General features: G+C 50.2%; 1 protein-coding gene across 1 annotated transcript; it reads left to right on the top strand.

Moving 5' to 3' along the window:
- The first annotated feature begins 5,503 nt into the window (after window positions 1-5,503).
- On the top strand, window positions 5,504-11,149 carry Tcf15 (transcription factor 15). The gene is made up of 2 exons (XM_028775008.1): window positions 5,504-6,039; window positions 10,750-11,149. Exons 1-2 carry the CDS (start codon window positions 5,527-5,529, stop codon window positions 10,822-10,824), a joined length of 588 nt encoding a protein of 195 aa, XP_028630841.1. The 5' UTR covers window positions 5,504-5,526; the 3' UTR covers window positions 10,825-11,149.
- The last annotated feature ends 10,468 nt before the right edge of the window (window positions 11,150-21,617 follow it).

Here is a 21,617-nt window from a genome sequence, read left to right on the forward strand (position 1 = left end):
CGATACAGTTCCCCTCCTCAGGAAAAAGACACCAGGATGGATATGACCATACTACCTCACTGTACAATGGCAGGGGGCTGGAGGTCATTACAATATCCCCAATTTTCACTGAGGGTCTGGTCTCTGTCTCCGCTCGGCCTCTAATTAAAAGAAAAAGGGTGAATTGTGGGTCACCATCCTCTGCACCTGTGCTGTTGTGCCCGCTCCCCCATCTCTATGCATTTCCCTGAGAAGACTGCTCAAGGAGAAATCCAAGCTTGGGTGGTAGGCTGCCAAGTGTATCTCCTTGTTCCTGTTTTTGTTCCTGTTTTGTTCCTGTTTCTGTTTTGTTCCTGTTTTGTGGGGAGTATAAAAGGGAGCTACGCAGTTGAAAATATAGCATTTGGTTCTTTACCAGATGACTCCTTGTCTTTCTTTCTCTCGCCCTCAGCCCTCCGCCGATCCAAGGAAACTTGTCAGCTGTGCTGGCGTAGCTGACATGTGGCCAGTAGGATGCGAGCAGAAGTAAGGCTGTAACTCGCAGACAAGTCTCCTTCTTCTGTGTCTAACTACTCTGCCCCACCTCCCCAGCACACCCCAGGGAAAGCTGACAGCATGGATTCAGCAGCCAGTCTGGTCCATGATGCAACCTAGGGAGTGGAAGTCACATAAAATACAGCAGAAAGGCCATGACATGGCCTGCTTTATTAACAACTTAAACACACAGGCTTGCAGCACCCACACTGTTTTTCATCTGTCCCCTGGACCTGGTCAGTGGCCAGGCTGTATAGTTACAGAGCTTCCAGGCTGCTCACAGCGGTATCCTGTACTCAGGTGCTGCTGTACTCAATAATAGCTACAATCTCCCAGTCCCACAGGTCAGGAGGAAGAACTAAAATATGCAGCTAACGTTATTGTTGTTATTAATTCTCTCTTCTTTTGTTGATTCTCTCAACCTTTGTTGATTACCTTCACTGTTAGAATTTCTGCAGCTGTGGGCTTCTGGACCCAAGTTGAGGAGATGGCTCAGTTGATGAGAACCTGAGTGTGACCCCCAAACCCACGTTTAAAAGGCTATATAAGAGTCTGGGAACTGGCTCATTACTTACGAGCACCAGCTGCTCTCACAGAGGATTGGGTTTGATTTCCAGCACCCACAATCACCTGTAACTCCAGTCCCAGGGTATCTGATGCCCGCTTTTGGCCTCTTGAGAGCACCAGGCATGTATGTGGTATAGACATGCATGCAGACAAAATACATGAAATAAAAATAAAAAGTCGGGTGGTGGCACTTGTAATCTCAGTGCTGGGAACAAAGACAGGCAGATCCCAGTGGCAATCAAGTTGACAGACAAAAATCACCACCACAGCAACCATGTAGGTTGGGATTTGCAGACTCTTCATTCATTAGTTCATTCATTAATATGCTCATTATTGTCCCCAGTGTGCCAGGCTCCAGCCTAGCATGCTGTCGTGAATGTCCCACCTTGACAATGCACCATCTGCTGAGGAAGAAAGCCAGACAGGGAGAACAGGCATCCCTGGTACCTACTGCATGAGGAAGTCAGCTGAGTCTAAGAGCCAAAGTGACATGGAGAAGTGGACTCCACATCTTGCCGAGGGGTATGTGGATTGAGGCAGGCATCGCACGGTAGACCTGAGGCTCAGTGTGCCCCTAGCCATACTGTCCTGGTGTGAGCCTCATAGAGTCACACACATGAGCACAATCATACATGTATGTACATGTACAAACACATGTGCACAAGCGCATATGTGCACACATGCACATAAGTATACACACACACACACACACACACACAGACACACGAGTTGTTGAGTCATGTACCAGAAGTTCACTTCCCTTTGCTTCAGGAGAAGCCAGAGGAAGTCATCAGGGTCCACTACTAAGGATGGAGGCCTGGTGATGAATGCTTAGCACACGTGCCAAGCAGCAATGAACATGTGTGAGACTGCACACATAACAGTGGCAAGGAAACAAAGCTAAACAAAAGGAAATCCTCCAAGACGCTGGTCTATGGAAAGTACCATCTGCAGTTTGACCCACTCACACAAAGCAGTACCATGGGTAATTAATAAGGATGCATATGTATCCAGAGTATGCTTCCAAAATATCACCGTGGGACTCAGTGCCTTTTGGGGAGGGCAGTGTGGATTGGGTTCGGGTGGGTCTGGGAGGAATTGGGTTTAGAGTTCAGAGTACTCAGGCTCAAAAAACATTGGATGCATGTATGAAAGTCTTAAATCATATAAAATTGTATTTAATAAACATAGTTAAGTGGGCATCTAGGTGAGGATCAGGATGAAGAGAGAGAACTCATGAGGGACCAGAAGATGCTGCACCCAGGGTTGGGAGGTGGAGCCACAAAGCAGACTAGTGAGAAACTACACTAAACCCGGGCCCAAGCCTGGGCTGGTCCTATCCAAGGGGTCAGGCCCTCCAAAAAGGATGGTGGGGAAAAGGCCCAGAGGCTTCATAGTTGAGACCTCTGATCAAATGTGAAAGCTTCCATGACACAGAAAGCTGGGCTATGCAGGAAAACGGCCCAACTGCTGCTCCCCTGGCCTGGAACCTTCCTTCTCTTGCTGAGTGGTCTCTAGCTAGCCCTCATATCCACTGGACTGCCTCAGATGCCAGCTGATGAGGAAGAAGGGCTCTGGAGTCAGGCCAACCTGAACTTCTACTCTAAGTTGACTGGTTGATCCCAGGCAAGTACCTTTTCTTCCTCGATGAACCTCAGTTTCTCTGTCTACAAAATGGGAATGAAGCAGCAATGGGCGGGAAGTAAAATGAGCAAAATATCTTTTGGAGCTTTTGTTCCAGTGGAGATAGATGGTATGGGGAGAGGGGGAGAATGTGTTTACAACTGCATTCCCAGCACCCAAAACTGCTGAAAACACAGCAGTGCTGTTGTAGAGTCTTCCTATTGCTGATAAAAATACCTATGAAGGCAACTTAGGGGAAAGGGTTGGTTTCAGCTCTCAGGTGAATCACAGCAACAGGAGCTTGAGGCATTGGATCCATAGTAAAGAGGCAGAGCCTGGGGGTGGGAGTGGGGGTCGTGTGCTCACTAGTGCTCAGCTTCCTCCTTTTTATTGGTCCAGGGCCCAGCCCGTGAAACGGTGTTCCTCACATTCAGAGTCTTCCCACTTCAATTGACCCAATTAAGAAAAAAACCTTCACAGGCCTCCTCAGAGGTCATTTCCTAGTGCTTCTAGATTTTGTCGAGTTGACAACACGGATCGTCCCAGTCACTCAGTATCTGTAGACTATTATTTCCAGAGCATCAGGAGATAAGATAGGCAGGAAGAGTTGGGGTACTGCCAGGTAAGAGGAACAGTCACTTAGCCCTGGCAGTCAGGAAAGGCCCCTGACAGAGATGAGATTTGGAGGAAGTGACAGGATCAGCTATAGGTATGTCTGGAGATGGAGGTATTCAGACGTGGGCTCTGGGGATAGAGAGGCCAGTGTGGCTGGAGGGTAAGAGGCATGGACTGAGAGGAACTGAGCCTGTCACATAGATGGGCCAAGAATGCTGCAGAAGCTCTGGCCTACTCCTTGTGACAAGTCTTGGAAGAGCAGACATTATTTGGTCCTTCCCCAAACTGTGGACAAAATAATACAAATTCCACTTCTGGTACTGAACTCTTGCTGTATGCCAGGCCCCAGTTTCTTGGCAGAGAATCTAGGGACTCTCACTGGTTCTAAGAATGGGAAATATTCTTAACCCCATTTTCCAGAGCAGCAAAAATGAGACCCCAAGAAGCTGCTGGCCTTGAACTGGAGCCAGATCTCTTTGATGCCAGACCCTGGCTGGCTCTGACCGCATTGTCCTAAAATTCTTTGTTTACAGCTTGCTTTCCTCTGCTGCAGCCAGCCACTCGGTCTCATTCATGGTTTTATTTTACTTCCAAGGTCCCTTGTGTCCAAACCTGCCCAAAGAACAGCTGAATGAATGAACCTTTGGGGGCGGGCCCTCCTGCCTTTCAGGCATCTCCAGTTTGGATCTGGAATTGGGAGGGGGCTGGACAGGAATTCCAAGCCTCCAGAGGGTCAGGAGCAGAGGGGAGGGGGAAACCGGGAGAAAGCGAAAGTGAAGGGAGCTGGGAGCCCCTGTGAGGAGGCGCAGACAGGGAAGGAAATCTCCTGGTCAGTAATAATTCATGGGCTCAGGAAGCAGTCCCGGCTGGAGCGCAGGAGCTGTGTACCGGGCTGGCCCTGTGGGGAGGGGCCTGAGGAGGCTACTCACTAAAGCCCTGCCTGACTGGGTCACGGTCATATAGTATGGGGGTGGGGGATCCAGGTGTGGGGACAGACTCCCTACAGACCTTGAACTCTGAAGACTTCAGGGTTTTCTCTCCCATCGGCTCTGTCCTAGGCCCCTTTCTGGACTTGATTAGGGGCTGGGGAAACACAGTCCTTGGAGCTGGAGGACGTCTTCCAGAAAACCAGTAAGTTCCTACAAGCTTTCAGCTGTATGCACTTCTGGCCACCATTTGCGATAAAAAAAAAAAAACAAACAAACACACAAACAAAAAACCCCTTTATTTCAAGGCCAAGTGGATGCTGCTTTGACCCGTTCAGGGATGACACTAAGAAGCAGATATGCGTGACTCGAGGACCCCAGTGACCACCATCTGCTCAGTTATTTTTTTCCCAGGTCCTCTACAGAGCAGAACGTCCAGACTTCAGTCTGAAATTTCTGAAAAAAAAAAAAAAAGTGGCGGCGGGGCGTTGGGTGGGGGTGGGTGCGACAGGAGATGAACGAAGCCTGTGGGGATTCCCAGAGTGGTGAAGACAACCTCAGCTGACACAAAACTGTCCCGTTGGCTCCACCAGGCTCCAGGGTCTGAGAAGGAAAAAGTACATTTTGTTCTGATCTTTGTCTTCCAACGAAAACCATATAGTAGAGAGCTGCGTCTAGTTACCAAGTGACTGAAAGGGACTTGAGTTTGTTTTGCTAGGAAAAGGGAGAGAAAAGAAAAAAGATTGTCTTCGCTTCCCCTCGGACAGCTCCAGCATCACAGTGCACGCTGGTGAGCTCGTACAAAACGCAGTTCTCTGGGCCACACTCGGAACTGATGAATGGAACTTGGGAAGTCTAATCTGAGAAGCTCTCAGTCCAAAGCACTGGCCGCGGTTCTGATATCGAAGCTACTAGGACAAGGGATGAGACTTTTGAGCGCGGGAGTATGCTCACATCGGGACGGAGAAAACTAACAGGGATCTGACAGCGGTCTCCTAGGAATCGGATCTGCGCGCCTGGACAGCCCAAACCCAGAGTCTTCGGTGAGGGCCAAGAGCTCCGGGGCCACTCAACTTGGGGGACCCAAAGGCAGGCGCGTAGTTATTGGCCGGGGCGGGGCGAAGCAGGGGGGAGTTCTATTGGTCTCGCTGGGACCGTCTCGTGATTGGCTCCTCCCCCGGCTATAAGGCGACGACCAGCGCGGCCGTGGGAGCGCGCGGGAGCGCACGGCGGGGGCGGCGGCTCGGGGACCAGGCGAGCGGAGGCCGGCGGCCGGGCGCCCATGGCGTTCGCGCTGCTGCGCCCGGTCGGCGCGCACGTGCTGTACCCAGACGTGAGGCTGCTGAGCGAGGACGAGGAGAACCGCAGCGAGAGCGACGCGTCAGACCAGTCGTTCGGCTGCTGCGAAGGGCTGGAGGCGGCACGGCGTGGCCCGGGTCCCGGGAGCGGGCGGCGGGCGAGCGGCAGCGCGGGCCCCGTGGTGGTGGTGCGGCAGCGACAGGCGGCCAACGCGCGCGAGCGAGACCGCACGCAGAGCGTGAACACAGCCTTCACTGCCCTGCGCACGCTCATCCCCACCGAGCCCGTGGACCGAAAGCTGTCCAAGATCGAGACGCTGCGTCTGGCGTCCAGCTACATCGCCCACCTGGCCAACGTGCTGCTCCTGGGCGACGCGGCCGACGACGGGCAGCCGTGTTTCCGCGCGGCGGGCGGTGGCAAGAGCGCGGTCCCCGCCGCCGACGGCCGTCAGCCGCGCTCCATCTGCACCTTCTGTCTCAGCAACCAGCGCAAGGGGGTGAGTGCGCGGCGCCTACTGCAGCCCGGCATCCGGGCTTCGGGGCAAGAGCCGGGAGTCAGGGACCCCACCATGGAAGCTAAGGGAAGAGACCTCGGAGCAGCGGCGGGGACAGTGTCTCCTCCCTTACAATTAAAGTGGAGCAGAACCTATTGCTAAACCCCCAAACAGAAAGGGTAGAGGGGAACCCAGAAAGCTACGGTCTAACTTAATTGCGTTTTACGAGGTGCCTGCATTCTGAGATCTTCCTCTTTGCCTGATGCTCGCTCTCTGGGCATGTATTCTGTTGTCCTCTCAATTATCCTGTGACGATTCAGATAAAGGCACTGCCCACGTTTACAGGAAGCAGGCTCTGGGGTTACTAAATAGTTATCACTTAGAGTTAACAAACATCTTTAATAAATTGTACCAGGTCCTAAGACCTGAACCAAGAGCAGGGAACTGAGAAAATAGGGACATGCACCTATACTCTAGAGCCTGGGTCCCCAACCCGTGTCTATGAAGGGGTTCCTGAAGAGTGCCCAGCCCCCAGAAGGATGTGGGGTTAGGAGGGGACACTGTTGTCTGCTTGTGTCTAAGTTGAGAGGCTGGCTGGACACTGGGGAGCAGCAGAAGTCTCTGGGGCCCTCCTAAGGAAAACTTGGCCCTAGGTCTGCTTGGCCCTAGGCTCACCCTTTCCAGCCTGGGCTTGTCTTGCATTAAGGAAGCATGTCTGAGTTAAATCAGCAGCTACTGTTTACATCTGGAAAAACTGAGGCTCAGAGAATCTAGCCTTGCTTTGACATAGCCAGCAGGGAAAGATCATGGGGGACTGTATCCAGTCCCCTTGAGCTCTGCTCTCTGCTTCTCATAGCTCCATTCTGGGAAGGCCTCAGTGGCCTGGCCTCAGACCAGCCCTCTGGCTCAGACTCCCAGGCTATCTTCTCAGCTCTCCATTGCCTCAATTTCTCTGAGTGAGTCTTCTTAACCTCTGACTGGTATGCATTTGAGGGTCCCTGTCAATGCCCCAGGCTGAGGAGGAAAGTCAGAGCTGGGCCTTCGGGTCCACACCTGGGATGCAAAGGTTAGCTGGGCCGACTCAGTACTACGTACGTTAAGGCCTGCTATGCATTCATCCAGATCAGCTGTCCCTAACCACCCAGCCGCTGGCTTTTGTTGGATCTGAGAATGTGCCCAGATAAGCAGGTGTGGCCCTGCTTACAAGCCAGTCAGGTGCTCCAGTGTAGCATCAGGGCAAGGGGGATGAAGAAAAGGAAACTGGTCTGATGGGACTTTGAGAGCCCAGGGGAAGCCCAGTCCCAGATTGGAAAGAGACTGAAAAGCTTCTGTACTAAATTCCTAAAAAATGTGAGGAAACAGGCAGGCACGTGGGAAAGGGTGATTTAGAGCATGCGTGGTGGGACCTGGGGATCGCAGTGGTGGTCTGGAGCAGTGCTTCTCAACCAGCCTAATGCAGCAACCTTTTAATACAATTCCTCCTGCTATGGTGACCTCCGAGTGTAACTTCATAACTATAATTTTGCTACTGTGATGAATCATAATGTAGATATTTGGTATGTGACCCCCGTGAGAGGGTTGTACCACCCTCAAAGGGATCAGTGGAGAGACACAGGTTGAGAACAGCTAGTCTAGACAAAGAAGTGGGAAGATCTTAAAGGCGGCGACAGACCAGCACAGTGATAGGACAGTGACAGCACAGTGACAGGAGTCTTCTAAGTACTGATCTGTGCTCACATTCATCACTAAGGTCCCTTAGCAGTCAGAGAAGGGGCCCTGTGGCCACCCCATCTGCTTGGACAGAGAAGACCTGGCACTCTGGCCTTGCTAACTGGAAAGTGGTAAAGGTGGCAGCAAGACGGCTCGGTGCCTGCAGGCTTCAGACAGGTCCATCTGTGCCCACCACCGCAGCAGTCAGAATGGGGGCTTCTTTGTAGGACAGGGGACTGTCCTGTAGTTCATAGGGTCTGGCCTGAGGCCGACTGCTGCCTTGGGATCTGTCTGTGGGATGAAGAACCCAACCAAATTTGGTTATAGAAGCCATGCTCAGTCACACAGGCTCCTCTGGGAATAGGCCAGAGGGGTGATCCTCACCAGTGCTGGCCCCTCCAGGACTTGTCTGGAAGATACCAGATGTTTTGGGGAGCCCCTACACACTTCTGAACTCTGAGGTCAAGAAGCTCCAAGGTCCCAGACCCCACTCTATCCCAGGCCACTACCTCTTTCTGATCCTGAGTGTTCTGGGGTTGGGCTTGTCATGGACACGTCCCCTACAGCTCCTTCCTACAGCTCAAGGATGGGATAAGGTTACCTCTGTAGTAGCGGTCCTGAGAGGAAAGTGGATTCTTGTCTCTGCCTTGTTTTCCCTGGACAGGATCCTTTTGTGAAGCTGTTTTCCTATTGGTGTGCCCAGCTCAACAGCAGAGGGATGCCAAGGTGCCAGGAGGTGCCATTGGAGGATGCTGGAATCGTGTTATAAATGTTTGTTGACCATTGACTGTGCTCTCCTTAAGCTCTTCTTGGAGAGCGTGGTGGCTCAAGCCTGTAATCCCAACTCCCCAGAAGGCTGAGGCAGAAGGATTCCAAGTACAAGGTTTGCAGAGCGACTCAGTGAGACCCTCTTTTGAAAAATAAAACCAGGTCAAGACCTACAGCTCAGTAGTAGGACACTTGACTGCCACAAATGAGGCTGAGGGTTCTGTTCCACACACACAAAGAGCTTCACTATATGTGCCACCTGTGTTCGCTTGTTTATCCTGTAAAATATTACCATGTTACAGATAGGGAAACTGAGGCTCAGTCTAGCAGGGAGCCCCCGTTAGAGCAGGAGTGTCTCACTCTGGACCTGGTTAGAATCTCTTTTCAGGGTTCTTGGCAGTGGACACAACTGTATTCACGTTCCACTGCATCTGAGAGAGTGTCCATTCTACAGATGAAACAAACTGAGGCTCGGGGAGGTAAACTGTCCCAGCATTCATTCCCACAGAACCCAGTTCTCTGAAAGACCTCCAGACTTAGGGTGGGAAGTGATGGTCCTTGTCTCTTGAGGACCTAAGAGTGAAGTGGGGGAGTATTCTGTCCCGTAGCCCCCCTCTCCCCACCCCATCCACCCTTCTTAGCTACTCCTGCCAGAGTCTGTCTGAGAAGCCCAAGCCCCAGGCTCTGCTGGGACCATGGCCTCGGCCCTCAAAATAGCCCTGCCTGTGAATGAACATACTGTCCCTGGGCCCAGAGAGCCTCCAGGGAGGCTGGGATCACATCTGGATGGATCTGCCCCAACCTGGGCTGGGGCAGAGGCAGGAGGCAGTAGAGGCAGAGCTCCCAGATGGTCCCCTGAGATCACTACCAGATCAGCCACTCCCAGTGAACTGAGCACTTACTGTGATATTCCAGTCTATATGGGGCCTGAAAATGGGGTGGCTTGATAGGCCATGGGGTTCTCCCCAGCTCTTACTAAGCAGCTGATGTCTCTGGGCCAGTCATTCAACACTGGTGTCCTCAAAAGAGGAAATGCTAAGCCGGGCATGGGGCACAGGCTGGTAACCCAGTACTCAGATGAAGGAAGGCTGAAGCTGGAGGATATGGAGTTCAAAGCCAACCTAGGCTACATAGTTACATACTGTCAGAAGGAAAGGAAGAAGACTGTGCCAGAGCTGTGAGCTCTCTGGCTCTCAGTGAGGGTCTAACCTATGTCCAATTCAAGCATATTGGTAAGAAGGGGAAGACTGAAGGACAGGTGGCTTCAGGGACTGCTACCATTAGCTTGAAACCCAACTGACTGGCACCTCCAGGGCTCTGACTCCAGGCTGGAAGAATGCCCTTCCTAGCCACTTCCTGGGCTCCAGGTCTAACTTCCTCCTTGGTTTACTCCAGGGAATATCCCCAACAAGTGGATGCAGTAGCATTCGTAAAGAAGTCTTCCTCTGCAGACCTGAGCCGAGGATATGCTCCCTACATAGGAGAGACCCTGGGTGAAGGCACGGCAGACAGAAACCTGCTTTCTGGGTGGCCTAGGCTTTTGAGGGTGGCCTAGGCAGAGGCTACACACATGCATGCACACATATACGAACTCACGCTTCCCAGGCAGCAGCTGGAACTACTAGGGGGCTTTCCTTGCCTTTTACTGTAAAATATACTTTACAGTGTTTGAAAGTTGTATGGCCTTGGGATATAGCTCAGTGGTAGAGAATGTACTTAGCATTTATTTTTGTTTTTGAGACTGGGTCTCATTATGTAGCTCTATCTAGTTTGAAACTCACTATGCAGATGAGGCTGGCCTTGAACTCATGGGTAAACCTGTCTCTGGGATTCTAGGCTTCCAGAAGTGTGCTAGCACACACAGCATATATTCAATTTTTTAAGGCAACAGATTGTCAGGTGGGGAAGGAGCAGGCAGTGTGAACTGTTGTAAAGGAAGGTGCCCCTAACGTCCCCTCTGGAGAGAGAGGCACCCATAGCATGGCGCACGTGCGTTCCTCCTCCCTCTCCCTCTCCCTCTCCCTCTCCCTCTCCCTCTCCCTCTCCCTCTCCCTCTCCCTCTCCCTCTCCCTCTCCCTCTCTCCCCACACACACCCTCCACAAATGGCATTTGAAGTGGCATTTGCTCCCCTCTGACCTTGCTGTTATCCCTAAACAATGTCACTCCATGTTAGTCCAGAATCTCTTCTGCCTTTCAACAGACGTGCCCTCCTAACACCTCTTTCTCTCCTGCAGGGCAGCCGACGTGACCTGGGGGGCAGCTGCTTGAAAGTGAGAGGCATAGCCCCCCTTCGAGGGCCTCGGCGATGAGCCTGTGTCCCTGTGGTATTTTCTCCAAGAAGGACTCCAACAGGGTAAAAGGCCACAAGCCAACCCCTAGCTGGACAGGAGAGAAGATTCCAGAAGCTCAAACCATTCCTGCTTCATGTAGGGACTGGAGGACAATGGCCTGGACACAGGGCTCGTCCTGGAGAGCCATGAGGACCCTTCTAGCCATTCAGGCCTAGCTGGCCAGAAACAAGGCAGAAATTTTAGAAAATCAAAGACTATTTTTGAAAGTGTGTTTGTGTCTGTGTGAATGTGATATGTGAGCGAATCCAGGGGGGGTGTCAAAATAAAGGTATTTTTAAATAAATGGTGTGTATCTTGGCTAAGTAAGAGGGGGCATGGACAGTGAAACTTGCAGACAGTCTCCTCTTTAGGACTTAGATTGTCACAGCTGTGGCAAGGGCTCTATGCCTTGGATGGGAAGCTATAGGCAGGCTCTCCTCACACCCTCCCTTTGGCTCAGTGTTATGAACACCGTTGGGTGGTGGCCAAAGAAATGCACATCATATTTATTTTTCAATAAGGAATAGACCCATGATTCAAATTCAAAAGCTGCTGGAGGGCATGTGGTGTAGAGTCTGCTTCACCCACATCCCCACACCAGCTCTTCATTCAGGTTACCGATCAGGTTTTTATGGTACCCCCCTTGCCCATCAGTGGAGCTTGGTTCTGTCTGGAGTCAGCCTGGAAACAAACCCATTCCTCCGATGGCTGCTTATGCTGCCTTCTGTGAGTGGCTCTTACTTGACCTACTTCTCACTGTGACATCACCACCTAGCCTGCAAGATTTACCTTGGGTGCTGAAGGCAAAGGTTCAGATCTACCTTAGCTTAGTTTTAGGAGAGTGGTGTATGACAGGTGACACCCTGAGTCCATCCACTTTTAAAACTCAAAGCAGGGAACCTTAAGATGGCCCAACTATTGACACTAAGGATTGACAGGAGCTCAATCCTTGAAACCCACATAGTGGGAGGAGAGGACAAGCCACTCACAATTGTCCACATGTGCCCCCCACATGCATACACAAAATGTGACCAAAGGGAGGGGCAGAGCAGTCCTTCCCTTGTTTGGTTGGTGCACCAGCAGCCCTGGGAGTCGGCACCCGTGTTTTCACTGTGCAGACTCATCTGAGAACAGGGCACAGCCTGACCACTAGAGCTCAGGGAAGCAGGAGGACCTGGGTTCTCTGGCTCAGCCTAGGTGCCCATGAGGCCAGGGTCAGAGCAGCTCAGAGAAAGCTAGGAGTGGCCAGCCAGCCTAATCCTAGCAAGGTCGTCACACACCATTGCTATGCTCTTATTTAGCAAGGCTTTTCATTTTTTATTTACCGACTTCTAGCTCCCATGCGCTATGCTCCCAGCAAGCATCTGACCCTGTGAAGAGGCTCTGTGAGGCTGCCTAGTTTGCAGATGAGTAGACGCCTAATGTCAGCTGTGTTAGGATCAAGCTAATCCACTCAGCCCTCTCTACAGACAAAACAGAAGGAAAACACGGGAGACCAGAAATGTCTGCCTCCCTCGTCACATAGGCTGGAGGCAGTAGTATAGTCCACAGCCCATTAGAGTGGGACACAAAGGAGAAGGGTCCCCAGAGGCCACACTGCCCAGGAGACCTACCCCCACACCCACCCTCTCCCTCAATTCCCGGTGTCCAGGGACATTGGTCTTGCCTGTCCTGTGTCCCAGAGCGCCCACACTTCCCCTCCGGGAGCTAATTAGGAAAGCACATTGCTCTCCCTGCGCCTACCCTGCTCCAGGTACTGCAGCCTCTGGCAAAGTTACAGGAAGAGGACTGTGACCTTGTCAATGGCAGGAAACCTAGGAGGGGGGCAGAGCAGACACTTGGGTGCTCTGGGCTGGAAGCCTACTTCTGCCATCAGATTTGCTGGGTGACCTGGGAAACATTGCTTGACCCATCTGGGCCTTCCCAACCCAATCTCTAACAAGCCATAGCAGCAAGAACAGAGGAGTGTTTTTGCTTTGTGAAATGGGTTTTAAAGAGCTCTGAGCAGTGAGCAATCATCTCCACATTGCAGCCAATGGTAAGCAAGAGAAAGCACACACCTCCCTCAGCCCTGAATCTCTACAAGGCAACAGCTGGGAGGAATCGCCCTGTGGGTTCTTCCTGAAAGACCCTGTCCTGGTTTCTATCTCTGCAGAAAACAGTATGTGTTGGCTTCTCTGCTTATGTCTTTATCATAAAAGTTCAAGTTCATAGGTCTAGCAATATCAGCTATTCCAAAGACTATGGCAGTATGCGTACCCCGAAGTCCTGGATAGTCTGGACACCTGTACAGTTACCTGCAGCCACTAAATTCAACCTCTTCATCCAAAGGTGAAGCACCTCATAGTCAACTCAGTAGATTCCCACCATTCTACTGTGCCTGTGGACACAGCAAGTGCTGGAGACATAGAGATATCAACTTCAGAGCCCAGAGTTCAAAAAGCATGGCCCAAAAATCCCAACAATCTACAGCCTTGCCTCCCAGAAACCAGCTCCAACTCAGTAACTGCTAAGCTGACTCTTAGGAATTCCCACCAAGGGGATCTATGGGTATTGTAGGCAAGTTATGCACAGTGTGTGTGCGTGTGTGTGTGTGTGTGTGTGTGTGTGTGTCTCTGTGTGTGTGTGTCTGTGTGTGTGTGATGTGCTTGTGTGTGTGTCTTGACTTATTTTACACAGCAGTGACATCATTTTGCACACTCTGGGTTTTTCTACTCACAGTCCTTATGCTTCTTCAGGAAACCCTTAATGTTCTAGAAGTTACTCACTTTTCACAGCTGCAAACATTCTGCCATTTGTGGCTTGTTTTTTTCTGGGCAATGGACTGTGTGCCTTTGTAAGCTGCAAGGCTAGCTCAACACATGTCTCAGGTGAAGCATAGCTGTGGACCAGGGCCCGTGAGGGTCATTTTCTTAATGGGGCTGACTCCTCCCCACAAACTTACCCTTTCTGACTCCAGGATGGGCTACTCTAACAGCTAGCCAAGCCACCTAGACCCTCAGGATGACAGTAAGTACCATCCACCTCAACCTTCCTAGACACATTAGCATGAGAATGCTCTAGGAGTTCATTTCACAAGGAGGAAACTGTAGACAGACAAGCAACCAGCCCAAGGCTTTCCAGAACCCCCAGAGAGACCCGGCCCCAGTAACCCAGGACTCTCTCCATGTCATGCCACAAGTTGCTCCTGGAAAACCCTTAGAAATCACTCAGAGCCATAGGCCACTGAAGCCTAGACAGGAACAGTGGCGAGCCAGGATCACACAGCACTTGAGACTGGGCAAAGCTTAGAACACTTGCCCATATACGGTTCCGTGATCGGTTCCTATTAGGTTAAATAAAAATAGATCTGAAAGTCCAGCTCAGTGATAGGGCACATGCTTCCCATGCATGTGGCCCTGGGTTTAATCTCCAGCACCCCAAAATTAAGAAGAAAAAACCCACAACTCTGCAAAAGAGTTCCCAACAGTCACAAGGAGGAAGATCACAAATCAAGCCTAGACAGACAGCACATATTTCAAATTTTTAAAAAAAGAGAGAAAGAAAAGAAAAAGAAATTTAAAACTATTTTGAGTTTGCTACTTATGTAAGACAACATCCTTCTGGTTAAGTACTAAGTCTTCTAGGGGGCTGGAGAGATGGCTGAGTGGTTTAGAGCACTAGCTGCTCTTCCAGAGGACCTGGGTTCAATTCCCAGCACCCCACATGGCTGCTTACAACCTTCTGTAACTCCAGTACCCGGGAATCCAATGCCCTCTCTTGGCCTCTCTGAGCATCAGGCACACGCATGGTACACAGACACACAAGCAGACAAGACACTCATACGTGTAAAGTAAATATATCTGAAAAGGAAAAAAAAAACAAGCCTATAAGCATGCACTTAACTGAAGAAACAAATCATCTAATTAAAAAATAATAAACAAGTGTCCCTCTGGGGTCAAGGAGCATGGCACAGGCAACATTGTATCCTTAAATGCACCAAAAAAAAAAAAAAAAAAAAAAAAAAAAGATGCTGGTGAGAACAGGGTAAAGCACCGGTGGATATCAGTAAACCACAGGGCAGAAACTCGAGGATTGATAATGCCTGGATGGTAAATGCACAGGGTCTCATGGTAAAGCACTCGGTCTTAAAGACGCAGAGCATGGGGTCCTTTGCGTGCCTCATCTCATCTGTGTAACAGTTGCTGAAGGAATAACAGCAGGCTCTTGGCCCATTCGGACCCAAGGATTCCCACGTGGTTTCTTGGCCCCTCCAACTCACCCTGTTCCAACATCCAGTGGAGGACAAAACCCCCAGTGGACTCAGGTGTCCCTGTCAACGACTCTCAGGCCCCCATACCCTCAGGATGCTGAGGTGGTCCTGGCCCTTGGGGCCTCCTGCCACTGTGATTTATGTTCCTGTGAGCCTCAGCAGCTGTGAGCTCAGGTCCCACAGGGCAGCCGGCCTGGGGGGAAAAGTTTTTGCTTCTCAGCGTGTCTAATCCAGACCAGACTTGCAGACCCCATGGGTCTGGGGTCAGGCTCCCAGGGGGCCAGGGTCAGAGGACAAGCCAGCAGGGCCTGGAAACTAGGAGTCACAGGCTAGAAGCAAGAGCCCTAGTCTGATTATGGTTGCTTACCACTTCTGTGCGATCCAGGGTGGATGTCTGCCCTCTCTGAGCCTTGCTATGCCTCACCAACACACCCTGCACACAGTAAAACAGAAAGGCTTTGTCAGCTGGGATAGATCTACCTTAGAGTAGTAAAATATTCATTTTTCTCTTATCTCAAGGTTGGTTCTCATATAGCTCAGAACTAACTATGCATCTGAGTTTGAACTCCTGGCAATACAGGGCTCCTGATTCTTCTTTTACTTCCCAAGTATTGGTGCTACCGGCTTATGATACCATGCTCAATTTATGTGGCACTGGGAATCGAACCCAAGGCTTCATGTACATACATGAGCCTTCTACCAACTAAACCACACCCCCTAAGAGTTGCCTTTGTTTTTGAACAGTCACGTCACCTGTCTTGTTTGTTGTTTTTGTTTTTCTTTCATTGTATTGTAATACTGTATTTTAAGGACTACTATCTCTGCCCTCTGTCTATGCATGCATCAAACAGTCCCTACTGCAGGTGTAACAAGCTTGCGTGGCATGTACCATTGCCTCATTTTATAGATGAGAAACTGAGGGACCAGGAGGTTGAAGAGTTTGCCTAAGTGGACCTGAGCCAGGTGTTCTGGCTTCATAGACCTGCCAGCTCTCACCTACCACTGGCCTCGGCATCTCCAGATACATGGCTCACTAGACCAAGGCCCTGCTTTGAGGAACTTACACAGAGAGCATCACTTGACCTTCACAGAGAGTGTCACTTGACCTTCAAACACTGTACGTATTGTTGCCAACCATGTCCAGGAGTACTCAGCTAGACAATTCCAAAGGCAACATTCAAATCTAAGGAGTCTGACTCCAGCTCCTGCAGCCTGGGTCACTGTAGGAAGTAAAATTCAGAAGGCATAGATAGGATGGAGCCTAGCACTATAGACCAGCTTCCCTTCGGCTCGGCATGTCAGCAGTCAGTCAACAAACATGCATGCCACTTCTCTGTGGCCCATGTAAGGCGCTAGGATGATGAGACTAAAGTGGGTGTGTTACCTGACCTTGGTTGTCATAGCTTATGGGAAAAGTAGACACTTAACAAAGAATAAAAATCTGGGACTAGGAGTGTTACCCGTGGCAGAGTGCTTGCCTGGCATGCACAGGGCCCTAGCTCAATTCCCAACATCTCCACCACACACAAGATGAGGCATGTGGGACCTTGTGCCGGGGAGACCAGAGCCATCATCTGGCATGGCACCACCAAGGTGAAAGAATGCTTTGCCAGGCCAGTGTGCACTGGAGGGCTCCTGGTATCCCCTAAACAGAGTCTGATGACTTGGGATCTGTGTCCTTTCACCCCCACTTTTCACTGTGAGAGAGCACGAAAGCCAAGTAGCCTGCTAGACAGGAGGGAGTAAGAGCCAACACACATCCTGCCTGACTCTAAATGTCAGACTAACAACTCACCAGCTCTCTCCCAGGCACTGCCCTGGGTCTCCATGGACAAGCCACCTAGTAACAGAAACAGACTGTGGTCCGAGTCCTCTGAACCCAGGACCCGAGTTTTTCACCCCCTGGCTCTGCTGTCTTCATGCTAATTGCAGAGGTCATACCTGACAGCCACCACTGCTGAGGCCTCCAGAACTTTCGTCCCCTCTGGCTTAGCAGACGGCTGTGGAGGGACCAGACACATAGTCACTTTATGCTCTATGTATAGACTTGCAGCCAGGCAGCCTTTACCCAAGCCAAGGACTTAGGGACAATCCTGAGGTCCCATGGCCAGAAGTGCCTAGTAAGACCCTCAGGGGAGCTCCCTGCCTCATCTCCACTAGAAATCAAGTCTGGAAGATGATGCTAATGATGGGCTTATTGCCAATAGCAGTAGGCTCAGGTTTTGGTGAAGGGGATAAGGGATAAGAAAACCTCTTATCACCGAAGCCCAGAGCCCCAGGGTCTCCCTAGCCCAAGCCAGAAGAGAAAGGATACAGGAAGGATGTAGAGAGGGAGGCAGGAATCAGACCCAGAGCACCCTCAAGTCCCCTCCTTCCCCCGCTCCCATGTGAGGATTTTTCTCTTTTCTCTTTCCCTCTCCCCTCCTCCTTTCTCCTTCCCAGCCATCTCTTCCCTTCCCCCTCCCTTTTGTCCTCCCCCCTTCTCCACCCCCTCCAATTTCCTCTCCTACTTTTCCCTCTCCCCTTCCCTTCCTCCCTCCTTTTTCTCCTTCCCCCCCCCCATCCCTGTTCTCTCTCCCTGCCCAAGCCCACTGCCTCCCCTAGCCCCTGCTCCCAGAAAGCCCTGGAAAGGCAGCTTTCTTTGAGACAGGAAGGTGTCCTCAAGTCTCAGGAAGGAAAAACAGTCAAGCTGAACCCAAGACCGTCTCCAAGGGGCTGGGGCTGGCTCTGGGCCAGGGCTGACATCACCTGGGAACCACTGCCTCTGCAGCTGCAGCCCGCCTCCTGGGGGGATGCTTCTGCTATTTAAAAAATAATAATAATACTAAAAAAACTTTTCCAGTCTGGTGTTTTTAAATGTGCTTTATATAGTGGGCCCTGGGGTGTGGGCGATTCAATCCCCTCCCGTTTGTCCTCACAGTCCTGGTTTCTCACACCGCACTGGGCAGCCTTCAGAATCCACAGCTATTTCCCGGGGATCCAGTGGGATCGCCCTCCAAGACCTCCAAACCCTGTCTGTCCCTGGTTAGCTTTTGTCTATCTCAATTCACTCAACAGCAACCTCAACACCCCCCCCCAAAAAAACAAACAAAAACAAAAAACCCAAAACAAAACAAAAAAACATATCACTAATGTTCACCCATGAACAAACTCAAAAATTCTCAATGGGATAGGGTAAAAGTTAATGCACCCTAGTCACCCGTTCCCACTTCTGGTGGAGTCCCCGTTTCTTTTAATCAGTAAAATTGTCCGTAGTGCTTGCTATGTGCCTGCCCTCTCCCCAAAAGTATCATAAAACTTTATGAGCAAGGGTTTCCGTGGCCATGACCTTGTAAACATTGCTGAAGATACAGCCGCGCCCACAGTCTCCCCTTCCTATTGAGGGAAGGAGTTGAGGTGTGGTCTCTGTATCTGCAGTCCTCCCGGCTCAGCCTGCTAAGTGCAGTGCTAAGAGCTTCCCTGGCTCCCCTTCCTTTTATAAAGTCACAGAGAGTGCTGCGGCTTGCTCTGCTCTGACTTGGCTCTATTTACTTAGAAATATCTTGGAGCCAGGCTGTAGCTGAATACACCTCTAATCTCAGCACTTGGGAGGCAGAGGCAGGAGGATCTCTGAGTTTGAGGCCGGATTGGTCTACAGAATGAGTTCTAGGACAGCTGGGGCTACACAGAGAAACCCTATTTTGGAGGGGAGGAAATACACACACACACACACACACACAATCTCATTGGTCTGGGATTCCCCACGGAGTTGAGGCTAGCTGACCTGTGAGCCTTAGGGATCTGCTTTTTTACAAGGCTTCTGGAAGAATCAAACCCAGGTTCTCATGAATGCAAGGCAAGCGAGTTACTGACTGAGCTCTCACTTCCGGTCTAGGTCACCAGTTTTTACATGGTTGATACAAATGGCCTCCAACTAGCCTCCCTGCTTCCTGCTGAGGCAGCCTCTACCTGAGTCACCAGATTTTTGTTTTGGTTTTTCCATCTGCTGCTATGTCTGGCTATTGCTTTGGTGAGGCCTAAGTGCCCTATGTCTCAGCCTATCCATGTCCAGCTCTCTAGCCCCTTCTCTCTCCTCTGGATCCCAACCCTTTGTTGCTCTCACAAGACTCACTGCAGCCTGCAGCCATCTTCCTCTTCATGGCGGACTCTGTTTTGTTCCCATTCCTCTTCCCACCCTCCCTGGCTCCCCAAGCATCACTTCCATGCAAAGCCTTCCCTAACCATGCCCGTGCCAGGCTGTCTTAATTCTCTGTTCTGGTACTACCTCTGCCCCTCTTGTGCTTCACCTGCAAAAGCAGGCATTCAGGGGATCACACCAGGCTGTGGTTTCCTTCTTCACAAGCATCTCCCTCTCCCAGACCCTCTGATTCCCTTCTTCTCTGTGAGTGATGTTTTCACTGTGTTCATCAAAGAAATACGTCAGCATAGAGCTGGGGAAATGGCTCAGTGAGTAAAGTGTTTACTGTATAAGCATGAGAAATCTGAGTTTGAACCTTCACACCCACATAAAAAAGTGTGGTGTGGTCACACATGCTTATAATCCCAGAGCCGAGGAGGCAGAATCTAGAAGATTCCTGGGGCTTAGTGACCAGACAGCTTCATTTAACTGATCTGTTCCAGGCCAGTGAGAGATCCTGCTTCAAAAAATGAGGTGAGTGGTACTTAACAAACAGAACGCTGGGATGACTTCGAGATACATGGCCAGGAGTTGGGGAGAGTGCTCCCCATCTTCAAATCCTAGTCTGCTGCCTGGCAACTTTATGGGAGGGAGCACACACATTGCTTTCTCCCGTGTGCCTGGGCACTTGCTGGAAACTGGACAGAGGGCTTCATGTGCACTAAGCTACTCCACTCCAGGCTCCAAAACTGGAAGTCTTTCTCTCCCCTTCCTTTCTTTTCTTTTGTTTGTATTTTGTTCTTTCATTTTCTCTCACAGCCTTTCTTTTAAAATAAGAAACAGCAGGCTGGCAGTATGGTGAAGAGCAGTTCAGAGGACTTGGTGTTCTCACAGAGGACCAGGTTCAGTTCCCTGTATCCATGTGGCAGCTCACAACTATCCTTAACTCCAGGGTTTCCAGTGCCCTCTTCTGACCTCTGTGGGTAAAAGGCAAGTATGTGGCCGACACACACACACACACACACTAAAATAAAAGACAAGGTCTCATTCTGTTACCCAGACTGTTCCTGAACTCCTGGACTCAAGAGAACCTTGTATCTCAGTTAGAATATCTGGCATAACTAGTGTATGGTGTACCTCTATGCCTAAAGGTAGGTTGGTTGGTTGGTTTGATTTTAGAGACAAGGTTTCTCTGTGTAACAGCTCTGTCCTGGAACTTATTCTGTATACAAAGTTGGCCTCCAACTCACAGAAAAGAGCCTACTTCTGCCTCCCAGCACTGGCATTTAAGGGTGTGTGCCACCACTGCCCAGATAACTCTGTTATTTTATGAGTCTGATGGAGTTCTCTTTTCTACAGACTCCACTTTCACTGCCTGTGTCCTCTCATTACTAACTTTTAAAAACACTTTTAAAAAATAGAATATAATTTCATCTTTCCCCCCTTTCCTTTATATTCTGGCTCAAAAGCACCAGGTACTTCTAGAGACACAACTCCCCCACAAGGCCACACCTCCTAATTCTTTCCAAACACTCCCTGGTGACTAAGATTCAAATCTATGAGCCTAGCAGCCGGTCTCATTCAAACCAGCATATTATGTGAAGGTGTAAGGAGGGGACCCCCATCTCTTTCCTTCCTCCAGTCTTCACCTTGCTCACTCTCAAATTCATGGCCTCCAGTCCTTCAGTTGTTGTTGCAGGCATACATACATATGTACATGCATACATACATACATACATATTTTTCCTGAATATATACATTCAATCTGTTCAGTCCATGTAATGTCAGTTGTCTGATTTCATGGCTGACTGCCTGATATTGGATACTCAATCTGGGGCTCTTTCCTGGGGAAGATTATTTCTCTTGCTCTCAGCATTCCTTAAATTTAGTACTTTGTGGTTGAACCCCCATGAGGCAAGGAGTTATGCAGCCCAGGTTGACCTTGAACTCACTATGTATCTAAAATAACCTTGAACTAATCTTGTAGTGTCAAGCCTGGTTTACACTGTGTGACGGGTTGAATCCAGTGCATCATGCGTGCCGGGTAAGTACTTTACCAACTGAGTTACAACCTCAATGCCCACAAGTTTTTTTATATTTCATCCATGGCTGGGTACCTCTAACTACACTTTTCTTTTCCTTTTTTTTTTGGGGGGGGGACAGAGGTTGGGAGTGGGTTTAAGAAAAAACAGATACAGCTGTCAAAGAAAATGTTAAATCTAAAAAAAATTCCTGCCACAATATATCCAGGAAATCTGGGAAACTATAAAAAGACAAAACCTAAGAATAACAGGACTAGAGGAAGGAGAAGAAACCCAGGTTAAAGGCTCAGAGAATATTTTCAACAAAATCATAGAAGAAAATTTTCCTAACCTAAAGAAGTAGGTGCCTATCAAGATACAA

Source organism: Grammomys surdaster, unplaced genomic scaffold (genome assembly GCF_004785775.1).
Source record: "Grammomys surdaster isolate TR1022 unplaced genomic scaffold, NIH_TR_1.0 251, whole genome shotgun sequence".
NCBI lineage: Eukaryota > Metazoa > Chordata > Mammalia > Rodentia > Muridae > Grammomys > Grammomys surdaster.